The sequence below is a fragment of the Pipistrellus hanaki genome (genome assembly GCF_964339955.1).
Source record: "Pipistrellus hanaki genome assembly, chromosome: 14".
NCBI classification, from domain to species: Eukaryota; Metazoa; Chordata; class Mammalia; order Chiroptera; family Vespertilionidae; genus Pipistrellus; species Pipistrellus hanaki.
Genome location: NC_140516.1, coordinates 2,103,641 through 2,121,873, shown reverse-complemented (window position 1 = coordinate 2,121,873; position 18,233 = coordinate 2,103,641). Strand labels below are relative to the sequence as shown.

General features: G+C 39.4%; 1 protein-coding gene across 3 annotated transcripts in view; it reads right to left on the bottom strand.

Annotated features, from left to right (window-relative positions):
- The window catches only part of BMPR1A (bone morphogenetic protein receptor type 1A), a 162,803-nt gene that overhangs the window by 34,621 nt on the left and 109,949 nt on the right, over positions 1–18,233 (bottom strand). For all 3 annotated transcript variants that reach the window (XM_084904177.1, XM_084904176.1, XM_084904178.1), the window contains 2 exons: positions 14,275–14,437; positions 2,587–2,689 (listed from right to left, as the gene is read on the bottom strand). In XM_084904177.1, the coding sequence (XP_084760303.1) occupies positions 2,587–2,689; positions 14,275–14,437 (266 nt within the window). The remainder of the gene's footprint in view (positions 1–2,586; positions 2,690–14,274; positions 14,438–18,233) is intronic.

Sequence of the window (18,233 nt, the reverse complement as noted above, 5' to 3'; positions counted from 1 at the left end):
CTCGAAGCTGCTCTGCCGCCGGCCGGGCAACGTGTGACGCCCCAGGGAAAGGCTGACTGAGAGCCGTGCTCCTCGGGTGCAGTGCTGGGGAAGTGTTGCGAAGGGCTCGTGCCCTTTGGTGAGACACAGAAAGTTAGGGAAGCGAAGGGAAAACGTCGTGCTTGTACAACCCTACAAGAGCTCTGGAAAACAATGTACCGTCACATAGTTTTCGGCTGACACATCTCCCATAATAATGGTGCCCTAGTGATATAGTATTGGGAAAGGCATGTGAGGGATGAAACTAGTTCTTAAATTCATGGACAAATATTACTTCTTGTTAGAATGAGAAGGTTCAGCATTAATTTTAGCCCTGTTTTCCTATTTCCGTTTGGGGGGGTTTAGCAGTAAGATATTTTGTTCACATAAACAAAAAGATGATAATGGAGGAGTTTGTTATAACACTATAAAATAATTCTTTTTAAAAGATATGTTTTTATTGATTTTGGAGAGAGAGAAAGGGAGAGGGAGACAGAAACATCCGTGAGAAAAAAAAATCAACATGGAATGGGCTGCCGCCTGTATACACCCTGCTGGGAACGAGCCCATGACCCTGCTTGGCTCTGACATCTTGGTACACCATCGACCCTCCACCACTGAACCACACAAGCCGAGCTGTATAATTCTTTAAAGACCTTCTAATCATATGCTGAACGCCCATAGTGATACTATTACCAAAAATTACTTTCTGAAATATATTTTTATTTATTTCACAGAAGAAGAAAGAGAGAGAGAAAGAGAGAGAGATAGAAACATCAATGATGAGACTTCTGCACACCCCCTACTGGGGATCGAGCCAGGAACCCTGGAATTACCCTGACCAGGAATTGAACTGTGACTTCCTGGTTCATAAGCTGATACTCAACCACGGAGCCAAGAGGGCCGGGCCCAAAAATTACTTTCAATAATAAAAAACGCATCTTGTTTGTGCGGTTGATAAATATGCAAATGGCACAAAAATTGATTCAAGAAAAAACAAATCAGCATGCTCCCAAATTTTGACAAAATAGAGCAAAGGACTTAATAGAATTAGGATGAAATTTAAAATAGATAAGTATGTGAAAACTGTGTAACAAAACTCCTTGCTTTCATCTACTTATTTGTGTCAGACAAACAACTACATCAATAACAGATGGAAGAGGTGAGGCTCAGGAGTAGTGAAAGACGTGGCAGAAAGCTCCATGTTTCAAGAACATGGGGAGACAAACACCTACCATGAGAGTTGGCTGTATTAGAAAAAGGGAAAGGAGTTATTTCTCCTGGTCAGACCACACTCAATTCTATCTATTACACTGAAAACTGTAGCATGAGTAACTCTAAAGCTGACCATATAAGATCAGCCGAAGTCACTGGAACTATCTCTTTCATGGGCAAAGACTAGAGTGTATAGAAGGAAAAGCAGGACAAAAAAACCCCTTTTTTCATCTAATAAAAGCCCATCATATTAAAGAGGGATTCTATTTGTTCTCTGTGGCCCAAAAAGGAAGGAAGATAGATTTGTAGTCACTGGGAGAAACTTTCTCAGGATTAAGCCATCATCTTACAATGAAATAGGTGATCTGGGAAGTGCTGAGACCTAACCCTGGAGATGACGAATAGAAAATGGATGGGATGTGCTGTGTGTGTGTGTGTGTGTGTGTGTGTGTGTGTGTGTGTAGGGAAAAGAGGGAGGGGAGAGAAGAGGAGGTTCACAAACATTAGCTGAGAAGTTGAAACATGTAACTTTTTTAAAAAATATGTATTTTATTGATTTTTTACAGAGAGGAAGGGAGAGAGATAGAGAGCTAGAAACGTCGATGAGAGAGAAATATCGACCAGCTGCCTCTTGCACACCCCCTACTGGGGATGTGCCCGCAACTCGGGTACATGCCCTTGACCGGAATCGAACCTGGGACCTTTCAGTCCGCAGACCGACGCTCTACCACTGAGCCAAACCGGTTTCGGCATGAAACATGTAACTTTTAAGGTTTCTATCAATCCTGAGAATTTCTAAATCAAATAATTTTTTAAAATAGCCAAGACTTAAATTTGTGTACAAACAATTCTATCTGGAGCTGCTTTTCAAAAACATTCACAGGTTTCTATGGAGCAAAATTACTACACAGACTTCTGAAGAGATTAGGTTTAAACTCAGAGCCCACAGGCTGTTCATAAACTATTACCAGCCACCTGGCCCCCTCGCTGCTGCTGTTAAAACACCTCACTGAAATCCCCTCACTAGGACGTAGCTTCCTAAGAGTTGTCTCAGAGATACAAAGGTTAGCGCCCATCATCTTACAGTCTTTTCAATTTTTTAATCCACAAATAAGTGTGACAGTGTCACTTTTTACAGCCACAACAATTTAGAAAGAGGATGATTTAAAACTTTTTTTTAAGTTCTTGGGAACTTCAATTACCACAATCATGTCTTGCAGTAACAGCTAAGCTTCCCACATATATCTGCTTGAAGAACATAACGCACTGTGCAGACGGCACCTCTCTGAGGGAGCTGGTCCTTTCTACTGGCCCCTCTGTTCTTTATTTAACGGGCCCCAAATGAAATCTTACCTTGCACTGAAAATCAGATCCTTCATATTTCATACATCCTGAAGCTAATGTGGTTTCTCCCTGGTCATCTTCTTCTATGATGGCAAAGCAATGTCCATTAGTTCTAAAAGAAAAAACAAACAAAATAAACTCCTAAGAAACGGAAAACACACCCAAAACATAACTTAGTATCAGCAAGTACTAACGATTATGTGCTTGAATGTGACCAGATACTTACAGCCTTGAGTACCTTGTTGGAATTTATTGGCACACGACAAAGGCTTTAAGGCAAATGCAAGTGATTGCATCTGAACTAACACCTAAAGGTCCAATAAGAGCCCTATGTCAAGTAGGAATTCTATTAAACAAGTCCTCCACATAGGAATCACCATGGAACTTCTCTTTGCTAATAGAGTGATGTGAGTACAGAGAGCTAATTTGTAAAATTTTATAAAGTAAACAATCTTAATTTTAAAAAATAAAAATAACCTTTTTTAATGCATAAAATTTTCCAATGTTCACATACTGTACAGAAGTAAAAGCATGACATTAAAACAGACTCAATAACCAAGTGTATTTGAGAATAGACTATGATCCTAAGAGGCACGTTTTACTGAACATAAAAAAGGGAGAACTTTTTGCCTTGGCTGGTGTGGCTCAAGGTTGCGGGTTCAATTCCCGGTCAAGGGCACATACCTAGGTTGCAGGTTTGCTTCCTGCCCCAATTGGGGCACATGCAGGAGGCAACCAGTCAAGGTGTCTCTCTTACATAGATGTCTCTATCTGTCTCTCTCTCACTTTCCCTCCCTTCCACTCTCTGAAAAGCAATGAAAAAAATATCATCTAGTGAGGATTTTTTTAAAAAAGGGAGAACTTCTGAATAGCTGAGTTTTTAAGAAGTTTACATAACTGTATTTGTCTTTAATAAAATTTATCCATATGCTGGAGTTTCCCCCAATATGTTCATTTACACTTTAGTGGATAGAAAAAAACCTAAAAGTTTTTTGTGTGCTCCTATACTTACTGTCCATATCAGGAAGTGTATTGCTTCTACTTAAAAGAATCTTGCAGATGCCTGGCTGGCGTGGCTCAGTGATTGAGCATTGACCTATGAACCAGGAGGTCACGGTGATTTCTGGTGAGGGAAATCCAGTGAGGGTACATGCCCAGATTGCAGGCTTGGTCCCCACTGCAGGGGAGGGTGTACAGGAGGCAGCCAATCAATTATTCTCTGTCTTCAGACCTTTCAGTCCGCCGACTGATGCTCTATCCACTGAGCCAAACCGGTTTCAGCAATAAAATATATTTTAAAAAAATAAATAAAATAATCTTTCAGAGTCCTAGCTGGTTTGGCTCACTGGTTAGAGCACTGGACTTCAGACTAAAGGGTTACGGGATTCATTCTCCTAACTCAGCTGCAGGCTCAATCCCTGGCCCATTGGGGTGAGTGCGGGAAGCAACCAACCTATGTCTCTCACATCGATGTTTCTCTCTCTCTGGCTCTCCTCTTAGCTTCCATTCTCTCTACAAATTAATGGGAAAAATATCTCTAGGTGAGGATTAACAATCTGTAATAATAAAAGGGTAATATGCTAATTAGATCAAACGTCCTTCTGGATGAAGCTGGGGCAGGAAGGAAGCAGCCCAGGTCCCAGGTGCTTGAGGGAAGCTGGTGCCAGAAGCTGGGGGAAGGAAGGCTTACTGTTGCATGAATTTTCATTTTCTATAAGGAGAACATGTGAAGTGAGGGATAAAATTCTGATAAAATCGATGACTTGGTTTCACTATGGGTTATTCAGCCACTAACAAATACCCTACACAATAGGCAGGCACTACGGACGTGAAGTCTGGCAAGAAGCCATTTGGTGACATAGTGGGGAGTAGTTCCCTATGACACAGATCACCCAGCCTATCACAATAAAGTCAACCACCACCAGAGGACAAACAACAAATTTATGATGTGAAGAACCATCATATAATTTCAAAATTTTACTATATATCTGGTCATGTTCAAAGAGCAGCCAATTACCAGAAAAGTACAAAATAAAACATAAAAAGGAAACAATTAATTGACTAGATTGGGTTGTTCAGGGAATTCTTTTTTGGATAGTGACCCAATTCTTCAAATGTAGAATAGAATTACATGGTCATGTATAGTACACTGAATAGCTAACATAAAACTAAGCAGGAAAACTAAAATGCCTACAATAATCAGATTGGTTTGGGGAATTGGCTTAACACCCACAATATCATTTTTACATATCTGTAAAATATTCAGTCAATTTAGAATTATAAGGTTTTGGTGACATTTTCATGTGTTTTGTTTTCTGTTTATTTGTTGTTGTTGTTTTGTAATCTCAATGTTTTCTATGAGTATCAATAATTTTATAAAAAGATCATTAAACGAACTCAAAATGTTAAATAAATATCACATTCTTCTCATCTCATTTAAAAAGATATATTACAATGTTACTCTAAGAAAGTAACTATCACAAAGCATTTGAGATCTTGTTTCCCAACATGTCATTCGTTGGGCTCCAATACGCTCTTATAAAAATTCTCTATAGGTTCGTGCTTACTCAACAAATACATTAACATAGCACCTCTGAGGAGGCACCAGGAAAGAGACTTGCAAAAGGAGGACACATTATCTGGAACTTAAAAATCAATTAAAAAAAAAAAAGATAGAAAAACAATTTTGGGGAGAATCCAAGATGGCTGCTCGGGTAGGCACCTAGCCGCAGCCGCACGCAACAATTTCAATAAAATACAACTAAAATATAAAATGGACATTACTCAGAACTACAGGAAAGTCAACTGACTGGAAATTCTACAACGAGAAGCAAGGAGAAAACCAGAAGGAAGTGCGGAGGAGCTGTAAAAGCCCAAGGTACGGAGACACGCGGCGCGCGCAGAGGACGGAGCCGGAGAGGAGGGAGGCCGAGTGCCTGGCTGGCGTTCCCTAGCGGGAAGGAGATAAACACTCCGACTGTGCTGGGCCCCCAACTGCTCTGAACCCCCGTTCTAGGCCAGACCCTGGGGACCCAGGCTCATCCAGAGGGAGCTGGGCTGTAAGGCGGAACCCGGGGAAGCAGCGAAAGGAGGTCCCAGAGGCGCGCACACTGCGCACAGAGAAGGGACGGCCGGCTGTGCCGTAGGACTGCCCTGGCGGGAAGGAGACAGGGGCTCCAGACTGCTCTGAACGCCACCTCCAACTCCACTTCCAACTGAACTGAACCCCAGTTTCGGGCCCATTGCGGGAGAGCATAGACAGTTTGGCAGCAGGCGAAAATCGAGGGCACCTTTCTCTCAGAGGCGCTTGCAACAAGTACTGAAGGACCCCGAGTCTCAGGAGTCGCATAGGGCGGGGCTGACGGAAGCCGAGGCTATAGGCTCCACCCTGAAACCCCGCCCCATCAGGAAAGCTGCCTGCGAAAATGCCTAAACCAAATAGATCACAAACGAAAGAAATGGAGGACAAAAAGCGACTGGATATAGAGTTCAAAACCACACTTATAAGGTTTTTCAAGAGACTCCTAGAAAAGGCCAATAAAATAAATGAGACCTATGAGGATATGAAAAGGGATCAACAAGAAATGATAAGGGATCAACAAGAAATAAAGAATACATTGTCTGAAATAAAAAATATCATACAGAGTCCTAAAAACAGAATGTAAGATCGCAAGAATCAAGTCAAAGATTTGGAACACAAAGAGCCAGAGGACACTCCTACGCAGAAGCAAGAAGACAAGAGAATCCAGAAAGTTGAAGATAGTATAAAAAACCTCTGGGACAACTTCAAGCGTACCAACATCAGAATTATGGAGGTACGAGAAGATGAGAGAGAGCAAGATACCGAAAACATATTGAAAGAAATAGTGACAGAAAAGTTCCCCCATCTGGTGAAAGAAATAAACTTATAAGTCCAGGAAACACACAGAACCCCAAACAAAAGGAATCCAAAGAGGACCACACCAAGACACATCATAATTAAAATTCCAAGAGCAAAAGACAAAGAGAGAATATTAAAAGCAGCAAGAACAGCCGAAACCGGTTTGGCTCAGTGGATAGAGCATCAGCCTTCGGACTGAAGGGTCCCAGGTTCAATTCCGGTCAAGGGCATGTACCTTGGTTGCGGGCACATCCCCAGTAGGGGGTGTGCAAGAAGCAGCTGAATGATGATTTTCTCTCATCGATGTTTCTAACTCTCTATCCCTCTCTCTCTTCCTCTCTTTAAAAAAATCAACAAACAAAACAAAACAGCAAGAGCAAAGCAGGTAGTTACTATAAAGGGGCACCCGTAAGATTGTCAGCTGATTTCTCAACAGAAACCATGGAGGCCAGACGGGAATGGAAAGAAATATTCAAGGTGATGAATAGCAAGAATCTACAGCCAAAAATACTCTACCCAGCAAAGCTATCACTCAGAATCGAAGGCCAGATAAAGAGCTTCACAAATAAAAAAAAGCTAAAGGAGTTCATCACCGCCAAACCAGAATTATATGAATTGCTGAAGGGGGTTCTTTAGGAAGAGGAAGAAAATAAAGATAAAAAATATGAACAACAGCCAAAACCGGTTTGGCTCAGTGGATAGAGCGTCAGCCTGCAGACTGAAAGATCCTGGGTTTGATTCCGGTCAAGGGCATGTACCTTGGTTGCGGGCACATCCCCAGGAGGAGGTGTGCAAGAGGCAGCTGATCGATGTCTCTCTCTTATTGATGTTTCTAACTCTCTATCTCTCTCCTTTCCTCTCTGTAAAAAATCAATAAAATATATTTTAAAAAACTATGAACTACAAATACGTAACTATGAACAAGTGAATCTAAAAACCAAGTGAATTAAAAATCCTGATGAACAATATTAACTGCTGAATATAATAGAATCAGAGGAATGGAAGGGGAGTGAACTGATTCTCTGGGAAAAGGGGAGAGGGGGTTGTGGGAAGAGACTGAATATAAACTGTGCACCTATGGATGAGGACAATGGGGGGTGGGGAAAGGGCAGAGGGCGGGGTGGGAACCTGGTGGAGGAGAGCAATGGAGGGGAAAAAAATGAGGAACATTGGTAAGAATATGAACAATAAAGATTTATTAAAAAAACAAAAACTAAAAATGGGACTCCCATTTGACCCAGTAATCCCACTCCTAGGAATATATCCTAAGAAACTAGAAACACCAATCAGAAAGGATATATGCACTCCTATGTTCATAGCAGCACAATTTACAATAGCTAAGATTTGGAAAAAGCCTAAGTGCCTGTCAGCAGATAACTGGATCAGAAAACTATGGTACATCTACACAATACTATGCTGTCATAAAAAAGAAGGAATTCTTACCATTTGCAGCAACCTGGATGGAATTGGAGAACATTATGCTAAGGGAAATAAGCCAGTCAGTGAAAGAAAAATACCACATGATCTCACTCATTTGTGGATAATAAAGAACATTATAAACTGATGAATAAAAAGATACAGAGGCAGTAAAGCATCAAAGAGACTATCAAATTACAGAGGAATGTTAGGGAGAGGTGGGGGAGATGAGATCAAGAGAAGGACTTGTATGCACGCATATAAGCATAACCAAAGGACGCAAAACAATGGGGGTGTGTAAAGGCATGTATGGGAGTAGGGTGGGGGGGGGGCAATGGTAAGATATGTACACATATAATACCTTAATTAAAAAATGGGAAGAAAAGAAATGCTAAAGGTACTACTGTAATAGTAAGAAAGAGAGAGAGAGAAAGCTAGGCACACAGAATTAAAATGGCAATAAGTAACTACCTGTCAATAATAACTTTAAGTGTAAATGGATTAAATGCTCCAATCAAAATGCATACGGTAGCTAAACATATATGAAAACATGACCCAACTATATGCAATCTACAAGAGACATAACTCAGAACGAAAGACTCACACAGGATGAGAGTGAAAGGATGGAAATGTTTTGTTTGTTTGTTTGTTGGTTTGTTTGTTTCGTGCAAAAGGAAAAGAAAAAAAAAAGTTGGGGTAGTAATATTCATATCAGAGAAAATAGACTTCAAAATGAAGGCCATCACAAGAGACAACAAAGGTCACTACATAATACTAAAGGAATGAATGCAACAAGAGGATATAACCCTGTTAACATATATGCACCCAATATAGGAGCACCTAAATATATTAAAAAAAAAGAAAAAAAAAAACACCTCTAGAGGACTTTAAGGGAGAGATTACCAACAATACAGTCATTGTAGGGAACTTTAACACCCCACTGAATTCACTGGATAGATCTTCCAGACAAAAAAAATGAATAAGGAATCAGTGACCCTAAAGGACACGCTGGAACAGATGGATTTGACTAACATTTATAGAATATTTTACCCCCAAAGCTGAAGAATATACAGTCTTCTCAAATGCACATGGGTCATTCACAAAGATAGACCACATACTAGGATGCAAAACAAGTCTTTATAAGTTCAAGGAGATTGAAATTACATATAATATCTTTTTCAGATCACAATGGAATAAAATTAAAAATCAACTACAGTAAAAACACCAAAAAACATTCAAACACATGGAGGCTAAACAGCATGTTATTAAACAATGAATGGGTTACTACAGAGATCAAGAAAGAAATAAAAAACTTCCTGGAAACAAATGAAAATGAACACACAATAACCCCAAATCTCTGGGACACAGCAAAAGCAGTCCTGAGAGGGAGTTCGTAGCACTACAGACCTACCTAAAAAATAAGTAAATAAAAAATAACCATAATAATAAACTATTTAACTACAACTTAAAGAACTATAAAGAGAACAACAATAAAAGCCCAGAGTAAGCAGAAGGAAGAAAATAATAAACACCAGAATAAAAATATATGACATAGAGACTAAAATAAAAATAAAAAAATACCAAAAAAAAAAAAAAAAATGAAACCAAGAGCTGGTTCTTTGAGAGGAAGAATAAATAAGATTGATGAACAGTTAGCCAGACTCATCAAGAAACAGAGAGAAGACTCAAGTAACATAAAGAACAGAACTGGAGAAGTAACATCACAGAAATACAAAGGATTGTAAGAAAATACTATGAACAACTATGTGCCAACAAGCCGGACAATGTCAAGAAATGGACAAATTCCAAAGAAAAAAATACAACCTCCCAAAACTAAATCAGGAAGAATTAAAAAAAACCTGAACAGGCCAATAACAACTTATGAAATAGAAGCAGTAATTAAAAAACTCCCAGCAAACAAAACCCAGGTCTGGATGGCTTCACAGGGGAGTTTTACCAAACATTCAAAGAAGTACTAACATCTATACTCCTTAAACTACTCCAAAAATGCAAGAGGAAGGAACACTTCTACCGTGTTTCCCTGAAAATAAGACATCCTCCGAAAATAAGACCTATTTACAGGTTTCCTTCTCAGTGAAATATAAGGAATTCCCAAAAAATAAGGCCCCCTTAGGCTAAACATGAGAGATTTGGTCCACTGATTCTGAAAGAAATGGAGTCACAAGAAATTCACCAGGAAATTCAGGAATTGGATTGTTATGATGATGTTCCAGAAGACGATGACATGATTGTCTTTGAATAAATGAGTAAATTCTTGATACTGTAGGATTCAGTTTGTCTGGTTTGTGTTGACAACTACCCGTACCATATACAGGTAATAAATTTCCTTTATTTTCATTTAACAATAAATGTGTACCGTATCCTTCTTCATGGAAAAATAAGACATCCCCTAAAAATAAGACCTAGCGCATCTTTGGGAGCAAAAATTAATATAAGACACTGTCTTATTTTCAGGGAAACCAGGTAAGTTCTTTTTATGAGGCTAGCATTATTCTAATTCCAAAACCAAATAAAGACACTACAAAGAAAGAAAATTATAGGCCCATATATAGATAGATAGATAGATAGATAGATAGATAGATAGATAGATATAGATATAGATATATATAGATATATATATTGATATATATATGTATGTATGTATGTATAAAACCCTAATACACAAATAGAATGGTGGAACAACTGAACAAACAGTTGCTATGACGTGCACTGACCACCAGGGGGGTGCATGTGGAACATGGCGGGTATTGGCAGCAGAGCACAGAACACGGCTGCGGTGGGATGATGGAGCAGGTAAGCGGGGGCGCTAGACCAAGGCGGGGCGCTGACCGATGGCATTGGGTGAGCCTCTGGTGGTTACTGAGAATTCTCTGCTCTTGTGCATTGCAGTCCTGCATGGCTCTTGCATCTGCTGCCAGTGCCGAAGTCACCCCTTGTACCTGCTGTTGGCACCAGAGCTGCCAGGAAACAGGGGGCTGGGGGCCACAGCGGGAGGGGCCAGGCAGGGACACGGAGGATGGGCTGAGACTTGCCCCTGTACCCACCGCAGCCTCATGGCCCACTGTTTCATTCAAGATGCACGAATATGTACACTGGGCCCCTAGTATCCCTAATAAATATAGATGCTAAAATCCTCAACAAAATATTAGTAAATCACACCCGGCAATCTATAATAATAAAAGTGTTATATGTCCTGGACAACCTTCCGGACGAAGCGGAGCTGCAAGGGAAGCCCGGGTCCCAGGTTCCAGAGGGAAGCCGGTGCCGGTAGCTGGGGGAAGAAAGGCCCACTCTTGCATAAATTTCATGCCTCGGGCCTCTAGTATAATTAAAATATCATACACCATAACCAAGTGGGATTCATTCTAAAAATGCAAAGCTGATACAATATTTGCAAATCAATGAACATGATACATCACATAAACAAATTGAAAGACAAAAATCATGTGATCTTATTAATAGATGCAGAAAAAGCATTCAACAAAATCCAACATCCCATTTTTATAAAAACTCAGCAAAGTGAGAATAGATAGAGCATATCTCAACATGATAAAGGCCATATATGACAAACCTACAGCGAACATCATACTAAAACCATTTTTTCTAAGAACAGGAATAAGCCAGGGATGTCCGTTTTCACCACTGTTATTCAATAATACAGTACCAGATTTCTTAGCTACAGTGATCAGACAAGAAGAAGAAATAAAAGGCATCCAAATTAAAAAGGAGAAAGTAAAACTCTCATTATTCCCAGATGACATGATATTGTACATAGAAAACCAGAAAGACTCCACCAAAAAACAATTAGATTTAATAAATGAATTTGGCAATGTAGCAGGATAAAATATCGACACTTAAAAATCGATGGCTTTTTTATATACCAATAATGAATGCTCAGAAAGAGAAATTAAACAATCCCATTTACCATTGCAATAAATCATTAAGATACTTAGGAATAAACTTAACCAAGGAGATAAGACTTGTGCTTGGAAAACTACCGGACGTTAAAAAAAAAGAGATGTAAGATATAAACAAGTGCAAGAATATACTGTGTTCATGGATTGGTAAAATCAATATCAATTAAATGTCCATACTACCCAAGACATTCTACACATTCAATGCAATTCCTATTAAAATAGCAACAGCATACTTCAGAGATCTAGAATAAGTACCACAAAAATTTATATGGAACCAAAAAAGGTCCTGAACAGCTGCAGCAATCTTGAGAAAGAAGAACAAAGTAGGAATAATCAGAATGCCAGATATCAAGTTATACTACAAAGCCACTATAATCAAAACAGCCTGGTGCTGGCACAAGAATGGGCATATAGATCAATGGGGGAGAACAGAGACTCCAGAAATAGACCCAAGCCATTATGCTCAATTAATATTTGGCAAAGGAGGCAAGAGATACAGTGGAGTCAAGACAGTCTCTTCAATAAATGATGTTGGGAAAATTGAACAGATACATGCAAAAAAATGAACCTAGACCACCAACTGACACCATACACACGAATAAACTCAAAGTGGGTAAAAGACTTAAATGTAAGTTGGGAAACCATAAATGTTCTAGAAGAAACCATACATAGCAAAATCTCAGACATCTCTTGTACCAATGTTTACAGATACATCGCCTTTGGCAAACGAATCTAAGGAGAAAACAAATGGGACTACATCAAAATAAAAGGCTCCCACACAGTAAAAGAAACCATGAACAAAACGAAGAGAGAGACCACTTTATGGGAGAACTTATTTGGCAATGATACATTTGATAAAGGGTTAATATCCAAAATATCTAAGGAACTCATACAACTTAACAAAAGGAAGACAAACAATCCAATTAAAAAGGACCTCAATAGACACTTCTCCAAAGTGGACATACAGACCGCCAAGAGACATATGAAAAATGCCCAAAGTCACTGATCATCAAAGAGATGCAAATTAAAACAACAGTGAGGTATCACCTCACACCTGTCAGAATGGCTACCATCAACAGATCAACAAATGACAAGTGCTGGCGAGGATGTGGAGAAAAGGAAACCCTTGTGTACTGCAGGTGGGAATGCAGACTAGTGCAGCCATTATGGAAAACAATATGGAACTTCTTCAGAAACTTAAATATGGAACTGCCATTTGACCTAGTGATTCCACTTCTAGGAATATATCCTAAGAAACCAGAAACACCAATCAGAAAGAACGTATGCACCCCTATGTTCATAGCAGCACAGTTTACAATGGCTAAGACCTGGAAACAGTCCAGGTGCCCACCAGCAGATGAGTGGATAAAAAGCTGTGGCACATTCACACCATGGAATACTATGCAGCAGTAAGGAAGGATCTCTTACCCTTTGGACAGCATGGAGGGGTCTGGGGAGTATCATGCTAAGTGAAATAAGCCAGTCAGAGAAAGACAAGTATCACATGGCCTCACTCATATGTGGAACCTAATGAGCAAAACAAACTGATGAACAAAGAGGATCCAGAGACCTGGCAGCATGCACAGACTGTGGAATCTCAGAGGGAATGTGGGGGAGGATGGTGGGTAGGAGGTAATCAACCAAAGACCTTGTATGCATATATCATAGCCCAGGGACATGGACAATTAGGTGGTGAAAGCCTGGAGTAGTGGCGGGCTGGAGGATTTTAATGGGGGAAAAGGGGAACACATTTAATACTTTTTTTTTTTTTAATATACTTTTTATTGATTTTTTTTTTTAAAAGAAACTAACTTTTTTTAAAAAATATATATATTTTATTGATTTTATACAGAGAGGAATTGAGAGGGACAGAGAGTTAGAAACGTCGATGAGAGAGAAACATCGACCAGCTGCCTTCTGCACACCCCACACTGGGGATGTGCCCACAACCAAGGTACATGCCCTTGACCGGAATCGAACCCAGGACCTTTCAGTCCGTAGGCCGACGCTCTATCCACTGAACCAAACCGGTCTCGGCTATTTTTTATTGATTTTGTACAGAGAGGAAGGGAGAGAGATAGAGAGTTAGAAACATCGATGAGAGAGAGAGTCATCGATCAGCTGCCTCTTGCACACCCCCCACTGGGGATATGCCTGCAACCAAGGTACATGCCCTTGACCGGAATCGAACCTGGGACCTTTCAGTCCCCAAGCCGACGCTCTATCCATTGAGCCAAACCGGTTTCGGCCACATTTAATACTTTCAACAATAAAGATTAAAAAAGAATAAAGTAAGCATCAATCAACAGAAATAAATATTCCCATATAAAGAGCAAAAAGCTTTTGGCTCTTAGGAAGACATGATATAAAGTTAAAGAAAAAAAAGTCATAGATGAGGTAAATAATTGTTAAAACAGCACTGAATGCCATGCCCTCCTCCTCACTGTAAGAAGAAATACTCACATGCACGTATTGTTGACAGCATCGTCGGGGCAGTGGCCCGAGCAGTAGCACTTCAGAAAAGGCAGGGTGTCTTCTGGGGCTAAGGTGACTCCACCTTCTGACTTTTTCTGGTCAGAGTCTGATTTCATCCCAGTGCCATGGAGCATACTGTCTAGATTCTGCCCTGTAATCATATGTGAAATTTAAGCCATTTCTGAAAAGCTAATTCTTTGATTTTAGTTTTCAATGAGGAAACGTTTCTAAGCTTTTTTTTTTTTATCATAGTAATTATAGCTAATTTGTCTTTCATTAAAATTAAATTTCATAAACACAAGTCACAGTCATTTATTACTAACCTATTTATTATGCTCAGAATTACTAGTCCAGAGACTGGGATGTGCAGAGATGACATGGCACAATGTTTGCACTAGCGAAGGATAAACAAGAGTGGCAAAGGTAGAACATAGTCTTAAGTTTTAAGAAAGGTACATGGAAGCAACTTCAGGGAAGGCTGAGCTTGTTTCCAATCATTATAAAACAAATAAATTGTGTGTGTGTGTGTGTGTGTTTTCTTAAACGCTTTGGTTTAAAACCTGTGAGTGGTTAAGAAAAAATATAAGCCTTTCATTTGTGCTTTCACGTGGAAGTGGAGTTACTAAGCATCTTGCTTTGACTTTAATTGCTTATGTAAGGGAACTGTGAGAGAGCACGGGGACTAATCATAGTGTCTAGTGCCTTTTATCTTCAAGGTCACTGGTCCAAATTGAACTCCGTTGCCAGAAACTGCAGGTCATTCCCGCATTAGAGTCTAGTAGCTTCAAATGACAGATACTGTTGTATTCGGTACTGAATTTTTCAGGCTGAAAGCAGAATAGAACTAAAATAATATTTTAGTAATTCCTCCCCATGAGTCAGCTGAAATCCACAAAGGCTGATCTCAAGGAAATAAAATGTAGAGCCAAACAAGTAGGAAACATTAAGATACTTGGGTATGCATTTAATTATAAATGTTAAATAAGTGGTTCAAGGCTTACTAATTAGACCTGCCTTTAAATTTCACCTTACTGGTGAAAGGAACTATTGAAAGGAAAACACACTCACATATATTCACACAGATAACAGGAAAAAATGTGTTATTAAATACATTACAGTGATTCCATACCTTGAGTTTTAATAATCTTCACTTATTCCTCTAAATTACTACAAAACTTAAAGACTTCATTTTTGTGAAGAACATCAAATATAAAATTAAGCCAGGGGCAAAGGAGGGAGAAAGGGAAGAAATCCTAACAGCTGGAAATAAGGAGACCAGATTCTGGTCTACAGTGGCTCTCCCACAATCAGCCGTGGGTGCTCCAGGATAAGCCACACCACTTCTCCAGCCTCGCTTCCTCAGGAAGTCCTTAGGACTAGAGGACGTGAGGTCTCTTAACTACCTCTAAAATCCTCTCACAGTAACGGAAGGAAGCATCCGGCTAACTACAGACAACAAATGGTAAACAATATATCACGCTATTAATTTTTCAAAAATCTAATGACATAGAAAAAGTAGTAAGCATGTGTGGCCAAAATAGTGTTGAAATAGTAAAATATCAAAGGTCCAAGTCCCAATTATGTTCATGGGTAAGTTACTCTCTGAGCCTCAGTTCTTTATTTATTTTAAAAAAATGGTAATAATACCTGCCCATTTATATCAGGTTATATACAGATCAAACGAATTTATCATAATATAAAATAATATGAAAATGAAAATATTACTACTAATAAATATTATACTAAAAGATCACTTGATACTTGAAAATTCAATTATATGATCATTAATACACATAACTTCCTAGAAAATTATCTGAATTTAAGAGATAAATTCCAATTAAAATAACTTGCATCTGGGATTTGTATCATCTCAAATATTTATTTAACAAAGCACTAATTAGAGGCATACTCTGTTTAGGCAAGGCACTGCATTCTGAAAACTGATGTGATCCTTGGAAGGAGGGCGGGGGGCACATAAACAAACACAATATGAAAAGTGATAGAATACAAAGGTGTTATATAAACGAAGAAGAGAGTAAATGACAAATGTCCTAAGGTGTCAAAAGCAATGAAATCTTAGTTATATCTCTTTTAAAAAAATATTTTTTTAATTGACTTTAGAGATAAAGGGAGTGGGGGAGAGATAGAAACACCAATGATAAGAATCACTGACTGGCTGCCTCCTGCATGCCCCTACTGGGGACTGGGCCTACAACCTGGGCATGTGCCCTGACCGGGAATCGAACTGTGACCTCCTGGATCATAGGTCATAGGTCGTTGCTCAAACACTGAGCCATACCTTAAAATTGTAAAATTACACTAAGTAGTGTTATGATGCAAAGAAAAATACCTAGCAGCAGCCTCCTTGCACTCTCTCCTTAAATAACAGCACCCATTCCCAAATCTTTTTGTTGGTGTTTCCTTGATTTATCCCTCCAGCCTTAGCTGGCTTAAGTATCTCAAAATTAACATCTCCAAAATGGAACTCTTATCTTTTACCCTTTGAGGAGAAAAGATCCTTCTCTTAGTCTTTCGGCTCAAACTCTAAAATATACCTCTTTCTTTTTTAACTGCACTGCTATTGTCTGGGCCCCATACCATGCCACTTCCAAGATGAAAATCTCCAGTGATCTCTGATCCTGTCACTCACCTGCTTAAAACCAATTAATGGCTTCATATGCACTATATGCATCAGCCTCCTGAGGCCCAGCAGGGTTTGGACCCTGTGTACCTCTCCAACATCAATTCACAGCATTTCCCTCCATCACGCTCAGGCACACTGGCCTTCTGTCAGTTCCTACCCACAAATCCTGTTTACAAAGTGTAACATTAAGAGGTCTGTGGTGGGTTGGAGCTATAGATTCTATATTTCAAAACAAACACATGTAAGAAATATTTAATAGCTTACGTGCTTAGAAAACACACACACACACACACACACACACACACACACACACACAAATAGAGACAAATGGCTAAAAGATACAAGTGACTATATATAGGAACATTTATATCGTGCTCTTTTGTCCTTCATAGAAACTTTCAGCATTATTGATTTTACTAGATTTTCATTCCTGGCTAAATAAATGTTCCTACCTTCCCAGCAATCTATTGGATTTTTTTTGTATAAAGAAGAGAAACTCCCTCTCTCCTATCCTTAAAATAAAACATCTACAACAGGAATCAGAACGCAAAAAATAGGCGAGTTGCAGAGACCAGTGGGATGTCAGTGCATTGCATGATGGAGATAGTCAACAAGAGCAGTTTTCTGTAACTTATGTGCTATTGAGCAGTGACCACTGAAGGTTTTTTCCAAGCTTTCCTCTGAGTGGAAGCTTCTATAGTACTTGTCATATTTCTTCTTCATTGAATACTAGGTGTGTTGGACATCGGAATTTCTCTTTTAGCCATACATTGCTGGGCCACAAAGAGTCACACCTGGACCTGATGGGGAAGGCTACAGAGAATCCAAAAACCCTGGGGTAGTAGCTGAGTATTAAGTGAATGAAACTCTGGGTTGTAAGTCCCTTTGAGGAGGATCTGAATATTTCACGTCAATGCTAATGCTTCTATATAGTATATGCATGATGTTAGAGAGATCAAAGGCTGCCCTACAGCAGATACTGTTAATTTGTTGTGGGGTCGAACCCTGGGTTCAAAATAAGACCACCGGAGGCTGATGATTTATTAAAAAAAAAAAAAAAAAAAAAAAAAAAAGCAGGCAAAAGATTTATTGAAATATCTGGCCAGGACAACTGCAAGAGTACCACACGCAGGTGGTCTCCACACGACTGCGCAGCTTTAGGGGCAGGCAGTTATTTTTAAAGGTTCTGAGAAGGAAAACCCTATTTTGCAACAAACTGTTGTTTGGAATTTTCTGCTGTTCTTCCTAGATAAAATGTTGCTTTCTAGTTTGCTTTAGCCCGTTTGAAGAATGATGAAGATAA